Source organism: Heterodontus francisci, unplaced genomic scaffold, assembly GCF_036365525.1.
Source record: "Heterodontus francisci isolate sHetFra1 unplaced genomic scaffold, sHetFra1.hap1 HAP1_SCAFFOLD_58, whole genome shotgun sequence".
NCBI lineage: Eukaryota > Metazoa > Chordata > Chondrichthyes > Heterodontiformes > Heterodontidae > Heterodontus > Heterodontus francisci.
In genome coordinates this window covers 6700139-6710081 of record NW_027142006.1, presented here as the reverse complement: position 1 = coordinate 6710081, position 9943 = coordinate 6700139, and the positions used below count along the sequence as shown (strand labels likewise).

Genomic DNA, 9943 nt, shown 5'->3' with positions numbered 1-9943 from the left:
GAACCCCTTGAATCTCCCGTTTGAATTCTTCCCACTGCTCTGACACTGATTTACCTTCAAGTAGCTGTTTCCAATCCACTTTCGCTGAATCACTCCTCAGCTTCGTAAAGTTGTCCTTGCCCCAATTGAGAACTCTAACTCCTGTTGTATCCTTGTCCTTTCCATAGTTATGTTAAAACTGACTGAATTATGATCACTCCCACCAAAATGCTCTCCCACTGCCACTCCTTCCACCTGCCCATCTTCATTTCCCAAAACTAAGTCTAAAACTGCACCCTCTCTTGTTGAACTTGCTACATATTGGCTAAAAATGTTCTCCCGAATGCAGCTCAAGAATTCTGCTCCCTCAATTCTTTTCATATTAAAACTATCCCAGTTCATGTTGGTTAAAATCCCCTACTATTTTTTTTTATTTCCAAAATATACTTTATTCATAAAAATCTGTAAAAATTACATTGCCAATCAGTTTCCAAACAGCACGAAAAAATACAAACATTGCAAAAGAGATCGGTTTCTTTCAATAATGTCATGAGTTTCTTCCCAACCCTTCCGTTTCACAATTGTCATGTCAATTGCAGTTTTACATTTACAGCAATTGAGAATATTAACGATACAGTTCGAGGGGCTTCCCATGGTTCCAGCCCCTCAGTCCAGCTTGGTGGGGGAACCTTACACTGTGGTCTTTCCCCATTGAGCCTTGACGGTGAAGGGGACAAAGGATCGTTCAGCCCAGTTCCCAAGGAACATGGCCTCGCTCTTGCCGTGGTTAACTTTGGCTCCCGAGGCCAGTTCGAACTGGTCGCAGATGCTCATCAGTCTGCACATGGACAGCGGATCCGAGCAGAAGACGGCGACGTCATCCATGTACAGGGAGGTTTTGACCTGAGTGCCTCCGCTGCCTGGGATTGTCACCCCTCTTATGCTCGCATCCTTCCTAATAGACTCAGCAAAGGGTTCAATACAGCAAACAAACAAGACCGGGGACAGAGGACAGCCCTGTCTGACTCCAGATTTGATCGGGAAACTTTCAGATTCCCACCCGTTGATTGACACTGCGCTACTGATGTTTGTGTAGAGCAGTTGGATCCAATTGCAGATTCCCTCCCAAAACCCCATTTTGGAAAGCACGTCCATCATGTAGGTGTGCGATATCAACAATCTCACAAATACCTTGACGAAGAATGGTTATTTTCCGCAGCATTTACTGTACTTATAGACTGAGAACTCATCTCCTTGGTCGGTACTTAATTCACCTCATTTGCCTATATTCTTCACCAATCAGGGCACTGACAAACGGAAGAGGGCGGGATTTACCCGCCACACTACCAGAAGCAGAGAATTTGTCAATTTCACAAAGCCCGCCAATTTCATTCTCGGAAAAGAGCGGATTAAAATAAATGTCATCCTTAGTCAAAGATTTCAAATCCCTTCTCTTTTTTTTGTTTTATTCAATTCTTTCCGTCACCAATCACAAGCGCGGTTTAAAAATGTTGTGTAAATTGTGGTTCATTCTACAATCGTTTACAAACTGTTCCAGTTGGGAATAAATCCCTGTTCATAGCATTTCCCTGAAGGAAAACACTCAGTTTAGTCTTCAATCAGAGCCCAGTGTCCTTCTCTGAAAAGAGGAAGCCGGATCTGCTCAATCTGCTCTGTTCCTGTTCTGGCGAGTTGCTGTGAATAAAACGATGAATCAGTTCACATTTCAGGAATAGAGTGAAGGGACTAAGGTCTGACCTTTACAGCTAAAAACAGCTGTTAATGCAGTCATTGAGGAGCTGTGCAATAATAACAGCTTTTAGCAAAAAAGCGAAGGCGGATGAGCGGATTATGTGTCCGTGTACAGTTTATGGGACAGAAGACACAGGTACAGCAGTGGGAACGTTATTATGTTATACATTGTTTTAAAATAATTTAATAGAGATGTTCGGATGCAGCTTTTTCAGAGAGATTGTGGGTGGCTCTTAAAAGAGCCGTTGTGTTTGATCTGTTTTTCAGTCCATTGTGCAGTTTTACTTGGAGCTGGTGTACTTGGTCACCGCCTTTGTCCCTTCCGACACGGCGTGCTTGGCCAGCTCCCCGGGCAGCAGCAGGCGCACGGCGGTCTGGATCTCCCGGGAGCTGATGGTGCTGCGCTTGTTGTAATGGGCCAGGCGGGAAGCCTCACCCGCGATGCGCTCGAAAATATCGTTCACAAACGAGTTCATGATGCTCATGGCCTTGGAGGAGATGCCGGTGTCGGGGTGAACCTGCTTCATCACTTTGTAGATGTAGATGGAGTAACTCTCCTTCCTCGACTTTCTCCGCTTCTTGCCGCCCTTTGCTGACGGTTTATTTAAGGCTTTCTTGGCGCCCTTCTTCGGAGCTGCTTTCTTCTTTTCAGGCATCTTCAGATTCAATTTCAGACACAGAAATAAACCAAACCCCTTCCGAGTGCGGATTAAATAGACAATCCCACAGCTCTATGCTAATGAGGGATGGGGGGAAAGTAAAGATTGTGATTGGGTGATTGGGAGTGATGTCATAAAGGTTTTTTAACTGTAATTCTCTAATTGGTGTTTTTCCTCATCCAATCAGAATAAACATTTGCAACCAATCACAAACACCCTTCCTGCAATCAGGAAGGATATTTCACGAAGATCCTCCGGCCCCAGTTGATATTGAAAGAGCCGCTCCCTGTGTACAGCTCCCTGGAAATGTCCTGGCTGTTGGTGGGAGGACACTTATTGATGATTCTCTGTCGTTGTGTCTCTGCTATTGCATGTGAATGTGCAATTAATTCCACTGCTTTTAGTCTGTGGTACTGTGTTTGCACATGTTATGTAATTCGGTAGCTCTCGGTCTCTGGTGCTGTATGGATTCCTTATCTATCTGTCAGACTCTGGTACTGTGTTTGAGTATGACATCCATTCTGTATCTGTCAGTCTCTGGGATGGTACGTGAATTTGGGACTGACTCTGAATCTGTCAGTGGTTCTGTATGTGTGGAATTCAAGCTATCTGTGTCAGCATCTCACAATATGTAGGAGTTCACGATTTATTTGTCAGTCTCTGGTAATTTTGGCAGTTACTGAATCTGCCAGTGGTACTGTAGGAGTGTTTGTGATTGATTTTGTATGTGTCAGTCTTTGCTACTACATCGGAGTGTGGGATTAATTTTGTATCTCTCAACCTCTGGTAGTGTGTGAGATTGTGGGATGAATTGATCAGCAGTCAGTGGTGCTCTATGTGAATGTGGAAATCATTCTGTAACTCCGTCTCATATTGTCATGTGCGAGTGGGAATCACATGTATCTTTTAATACCTAGTGGTGTGTGTGAGCATGGGATTCATCCTGTACTTGTCGGTGGTACTGTATGCATCTGTGGGATTGATTCTGTACCTTTCAGTCACTGGTATTGTGTATGAAAGTGAGATGAATTCTGGATCTGCCACACACTGGTTGTGTGTGTGTGTGTACACGTGTGTGTAAGAATATAATAAGATACGAAATAGGAGCAGAAATAGACCATTTGACCCATCAAGCCTGCTCTGCCATTCGATAAGATCATGGCTCTTCTGATTGTGACCTTAATTTCACCTTCCTGCCTGCGCCCATAACCATTGATTCCCAACCATTGATTCCCATGTAGATCAAAAATTTGTCGAACAGAGCCTTGATTCAATGACTCAGCCTCCACAGTCCTCTGGGGAACAGAATTCCAAAGATGAACAACCCTCTGAGAGAAGAAATTCCTCTTCATCTCCTTCTTGAATGGAAGACCACTTAGCTTGAAACTCTCGCCCCTACATTCCCCCACAAGGAGAAACATCCTCTCAGCATCTACCTGTCCAGCCCACTGAGAATCTTATAGGTTTCAATAAGATCACCTCTCAATCTTCTAACTACAGTGGGTATAGGCCCAACCTGCTCAACATTGTCTCATAAGGCAATCCTTCATCACAGAAATCAGCCTAGTGAACCTTATTTGAGTTGATTCCAATGCAAGTATATCCCTCCTTAAGTAAGGAGACCAAAACTGTATGGAGTCCTTTAGTTGGGTTGTCACTAATGCCCTAGACAGTTATAGTAAAACTTCCCTACTTTTATACTCCATTCCCCTTGCTAAAAATGCCAACATTCCATTTTCCTTCCTAATTCCTTGCTATACCTTCATGCTAACTTTTTGTAATTCATGTACCTGGCACCCAGATCCCTTGGTACAGCAGCATTCTGCAGTCTCTCTCTATGTAAGTAATATTCTTTTTTTCTATTCTTCCTGCCAAATTAGACAACCTCACATTTTCCCACATTATACTCCAGCTGCCAAACTTTTGCCCATTGACTTAACCTATCTATATCTCTTTGCAGACACTTTATCCTCTTCATAACTTTCTTTCCTATCGATCTTTGTCACATCCATAAATTTGGCAACAATACACTTGATCGCTTCATGTAAGTTATTAATATAGACCATACATAGTTGAGGCACCAGCACTGATCACTGTGGCACTCCATTAGTTAGATTGCGAAAATGAAAATGCCCAATTTATCCCCACTCTCTGTTTCCTGTGAGTTAGCTCATCCTAGATCCATGTGTGTATAGTCTTCAGTTTGTATCTGTCAGCATCGAGTGCTCCATGTGAGTTTTGGACTCTTTCTCAATCTCTCAGTGCTACTATTTGTGTGTTAAATTGCTTTAGATGACTCAGGCTGAGGAATTGTGAGTGAGTGCAGTCATCAACCGATGCCTTTCAGCACCTGGCACTGAGCATGTTTTTCAGCATCACTCTCTATCTGGCAGTGTCTGGTACTCTGTATGAGTATGGGATTCATTATATAATCTTCTGTCCCTGGGACTGTTTGCAAGTCTGGATTCATTCTACATAAAATGTCAGCACAGCAACAGGCCACTGATGTGGTCGGTTTTAAGCAGACAATACGTTTGAGGTTTTGCTTGTTATTAAATATCTGTCACTGTGAACACAATAGTGAAAGATAATGGATCCTACAATCTAATACCGGATTGGTGTGCAAGTGTAACTCAGACTGTACGAAGCAATTTGATCAGTGTCATTCAGTCGGACAGTGAGAATTTTGGACTTGCATGTAAAATGACCCTATACATCTGGAACTGTACAGTATCTTCCATCTGACACTATATGTGGTTTTTGGACTGGTAGAAAACTTATAGCTCACTAGACAAATCAAATTTATATTGTATCTTTTAGTTCCACAATCCAGATAAGTTTTAAACTGGAATCTGAGTTTGTATCTTAGGTTATACTGTTTTTCATAATCTCTCAATCTGATTATGCAGTTGAGATATGGACTAGTGTCCAAATGTGGGTGATGCAGTGGTTAGCACCGCAGCCTCACAGCTCCAGTGACCCGGGTTCAGTTCTGGGTACTGCCTGTGTGGAGTTTGCAAGTCCACCCTGTGACCGCGTGGGTTTCCGCCGCGTGCTCCGGTTTCCTCCCACAGCCAAAGACTTGCAGGTTGATCAGTAAATTGGCCATTGTAAATTTCCCTAAGTGTAGGTCGGTGGTTGGAGAATGGTGGGGATGTGGTAGGGAGTATGGGATTAATGTAGGATTAATATAAATGGGTGGTTGTTGGTCGGCACAGACCCGGTGGGCCGATAGGCCTGTTTCAATGCTGAATCTCTAAATAAAAATAAATACATTATGGGAATTAATACTGCAACTTCTAAACTCATAACGTGTAAATATTTAGCTGGTATTTAACCTGAATCTCAGAGTACATTATTGAGGTTAATTCTGTAACTTTGAAACTGGAACCACGTGCCAGTTCTATATGTATTTAAATTGTAGCTGAGGTTAGTCATAGAGTCAGAGTTATACAGCATAGAAACAGGCCCTTCAGCCCATCGTGTCCATGTCAGCCATCAAGCACCTATCTTTTCTAATCCTATTTTCTAGCACTTGGCCTGTAGACTTGTATGCTATGGCATTTCAAGTGCTTATCTAAATTATTCTTAAATGTTGTGAGGGTTCCTGCCTCTACCGCCCCTTCAAGCAGTGTGTTCCAGATTCCAACCCCTCTCTGGGAGAAAAGGTTTTTCCTCAATTCCCCGCTCAACCTCTTGCCCCTTACCTTAAATCCATGCCCCCTGGTTATTGACACCTCTGCTAAGGGAAAAAAAGTTTCTTCCTATCTACCGTATCCATGCCACTCATAATTTTTTATACCTCAATCAGGTCCCCCCTCGGCCTTCTCTGTTCTAAGGAAAACAACCATGGCCTATCCAGTCTCTCTTCACAGCTGAAATGTTCCAGCTCAGGCAACATCCTGGTGAATCTCCTCTGCAACCTCTCCAGTGCAATCACATCCTTCCCATAGTGTGGCGACCAGAACTGTACACAGTACTCCAGCTGTGGCCGAACGAGCATTTTATACAACTCCATCATAACCTCCCTGCTCTTATATTCTATGCCTCGGCTAATAAAGGCAACTATCCCATATGTCTTCCTAACCACCTTTTCCACCTGTGCTGCTGCCTTCGGTGTTCAATGGACAAGTATACCAATGTCCCTCTGTACTTCCTGTGGTCCTTTCATCTATTGTATGTTCTCTTGCCTTGTTAGTCCTCCCAAAATGCATCACCTCACACTTCTCAGAATTAAATTTTATCTGCCACTGCTCTGCCCACCTTACCAACCCATCTATATCGTCCATAATCCAAGGCTTTCCTCCTCACTATTTACGACACCCACCAATTTTCATGTCATCTGCGAACTTACTAATCATATCACCTATATTCACATCTAAATCATTAATGTACACTGCAAACAGCAAGGGTCCCTGCACCAATCCCTGCGTACACCACTGGTCACAGGCTTTCAATCGCAAAAACAACCCTCGACCATCACCCTCTGCCTCCTGCCAATAAGCCAATTTTGGATCCAATTTGCCAAATTGCTCTGGATCCCATGGACTCTTACCTTCTTGACCAATCTCCCATGTGGGACCTTATCAAAAGCCTTACTGAAGTCCATGTAGACTACATCAACTGCTTTAACCTCATCTACATGCCTAATCACCACCTCACAAAATTCAATCAAATTTGTTAGACACGATCTCCCCCTGACAAAGCCATACTGACTATCCCTGATTGATCCCTGCCTCTCCAAGTGGAGATTAATCCTGTCCCTCAGAATTTTTTCCCAATAGTTTTCTTACCACTGATGTTAGACTCACTGGCCTGTAATTACCTGGTTTATCCCTGCTCCCCTTCTTGAATAATGGTACCACATTCACCGTCCTCCAGTCCTCTGGCACCTCTCCTGTGGCCAGAGAGGATTTGAAAATTTGTGTCAGAGACCCTGCAATCTCCTCCCTTGCCACACATAGCAGCCTGGAATACATCTCATTTGGGCCTGATGATTTATCCACTTTTGAGCCCGCTAAAACCGCTAACACCTCCTCCCGTTCAATGCTAATTTGTTCACGTATATCACAATCCCCCTCCCTGATCTCTACACCAACATCGTCCTTCTCCATAGTGAACACAGAAGAAAAGTAACCAACCAAAACCTCGCTTACATCCTCCGGCTCCACATACAGATTGCCACGTTGGTCCCTAATGGGCCCTACTCTTTCCCTGGTTATCCTCTTGCCCTTAATATACTTATAAAATGCCTTGGGATTTTCCTTTATCTTGCCCACCAGTGTTTTTTCATGCCCCCTCTTCGCTCTCTTAATTACTTTTTTTTTTAATGTACCCACCCCCACCTGCACTTTCTATACTCCTCGAGGGCCTTTGCTGTTTTCAGCCCTCTGAATCTGCCATAAGCATTTTTTTTTCCTTATTCAATCCTTGATATCCCTTGACATTCAGTGTTCCCTAAACTTGTTGGTCCTCCCCTTCATCTTTACGGGAACATGTGGGCCCTGAACTCTCACTATCTCCTTTATAAATGACTCCCGCTGGTCTGATGTAGACTTTCCTAGAAGTAGCTGCTCCCAGTCCACTTTGGCCAGATCCTGTTTTATCATATTGAAATTGACCTTCCCCCAAAACAGTACCTTTATTTCCAGTTCATTTTTGTCCTTTTCCATAACTGCCTTAAATCTTAGAGTTATGGTCACTATCCATGAAATGCTCCCCCACTGACACTTCTACCACTTGTGCGGCTTCATTCCCCGAGATTAGGTCCAGTACCACTTTCTCTTGCAGGACTCTCTACGTGCTTGCTCTAAAAGCTCTCCCGAATGCACTTTCAGAATTCCACCCCCTTTAACCTTTTGCACTACGACTATCCCAGTTAATATTGGGGAAGTTGAAATTCCCTCTTATTACCCTATTATTTTTACACCCCTTTTAGATTTACCTACATATCTGCTCCTCTATCTCTCCCTGACTGTTTGGAGGCCTGTAGTACACTCCCAGACAAGTGCTTGCCCCATTTTTGTTTTTAAGTTCTAACCATATGGCCTCATTTAAAGAACCTTTTAATATATCATCCTTCCTTACTGTAGTAAATGATTCCTTGGTCAATAGTGCAATGCCACCTCCTCTTTGACATTCACCCCACCCCCTCCCCCTCCCCCTTGCCCCCATTCCAGTCCTTGTCACACCTGAAGATTCTATACCCTGGAATATTGAGCTGTCAGTCCTGCCCTTCCCTCAACCATGTTTCCGTGATAGCAATATCATATTGCCATGTGTTAATCAACGCCCTCAATTCATCTTCGGAGTTCTGAAGAAGGGTCACTGACCTTTTATTTTTTTATTTAGAGATACAGCACTGAAACAGGCCCTTTGGCCCACCGAGTCTGTGCCGACCATCAACCACCCATCCATACTAATCCTACACTAATTCCATATTCCTACCACATCCCCACCTGTCCCTATATTTCCCTACCACATACCTATACTAGGGGTAATTTTTAATGGCCAATTTTACCTATCAACCTGCAAGTCTTTGGCATGTGGGAGGAAACCGGAGCACCCGGAGAAAACCCACGCAGACACAGGGAGAACTTGCAAACTCCACACAGGCAGCACCCAGAATTGAACCCGGGTCGCTGGAGCTGTGAGGCTGCGGTGCTAACCACTGTGCTGCCCCAAATGCCCTGAAATGGTAACTCTGCTTCTCTCTCCACAGATGCTGCCAGACCTGCTGAGTATTTTGAGCATTTCTTGTTTTTAGCCCTCAATTCATCTGCCTTACTTGTAAGACGCCTTGCGTTAAAATAGATGAAATCCAGCCTTGCATTATTCGCTTGCAATATTGTGGGATTGACACAGTGATAATTTGATAGTGAGAGAGAATTTGGACTGGGATTTATGTATCTACCTGTCAGTGGTACTGAGTTGGGGTGACATGGAAACAACGTCTGTCTCTCCTGCTCTATTTGATTGATGGATTGAAAATGTGTCTCTGGAACGATTTCTGCTGTCTGAGACTGTGGAACTGATGACCTGTCTGTGTCTCTGCGCTGTGTGTGTGATAATGTACGGACTGTGTGTGAGAAGGAGCTGGTGGTTGGGCTTTGTCTGTGAATGGCTCTGTGGTGTAGTAGACAGCACGTCACTGTTATATTAAATATACGTCACCATCCAGTTGATGAAACCCTCCATTCTTTAACCATTGCACTGCCCCATGACAGGTAGATGGGGGAGGGGAGCGCAGGTGCAGATTTCTGAAAGAATTCACCAAACAGAAACATCAAAAAGTTCCAGCACAGAATTAGGCCATTTGGCCCATCGTATCCACACCAATGCAAAGGCAGCAATCCAGTCTAATCCCATAGATTGTTATTGGACAGTGGGATGTGGGGAGTTACACAAAGAGAATCTATTATAGGCACCAGGTGAGAAGTGTGAAGGACACATTTTAAACAGCGGCTGTTTGGTTTCGCTTGAACGGTTAGACCATGGGAGCGGGAACTGGAAATCTGACCTGTGTTAAAGTCCCTGCTCCGTCGGTCAGTCCT

The 9943-nt window shown here is 43.9% G+C and overlaps 1 protein-coding gene across 1 annotated transcript; it reads right to left on the bottom strand.

Annotated features, from left to right (window-relative positions):
- Positions 1–2004: 2004 nt before the first annotated feature.
- Positions 2005–2387, bottom strand: LOC137365850 (histone H2B 1/2-like). The gene has a single exon (XM_068028092.1). The coding sequence runs from the start codon at positions 2385–2387 to the stop codon at positions 2013–2015; it is 375 nt and encodes a 124-aa protein (XP_067884193.1). The 3' UTR covers positions 2005–2012.
- Between the last annotated feature and the right edge of the window lie 7556 nt (positions 2388–9943).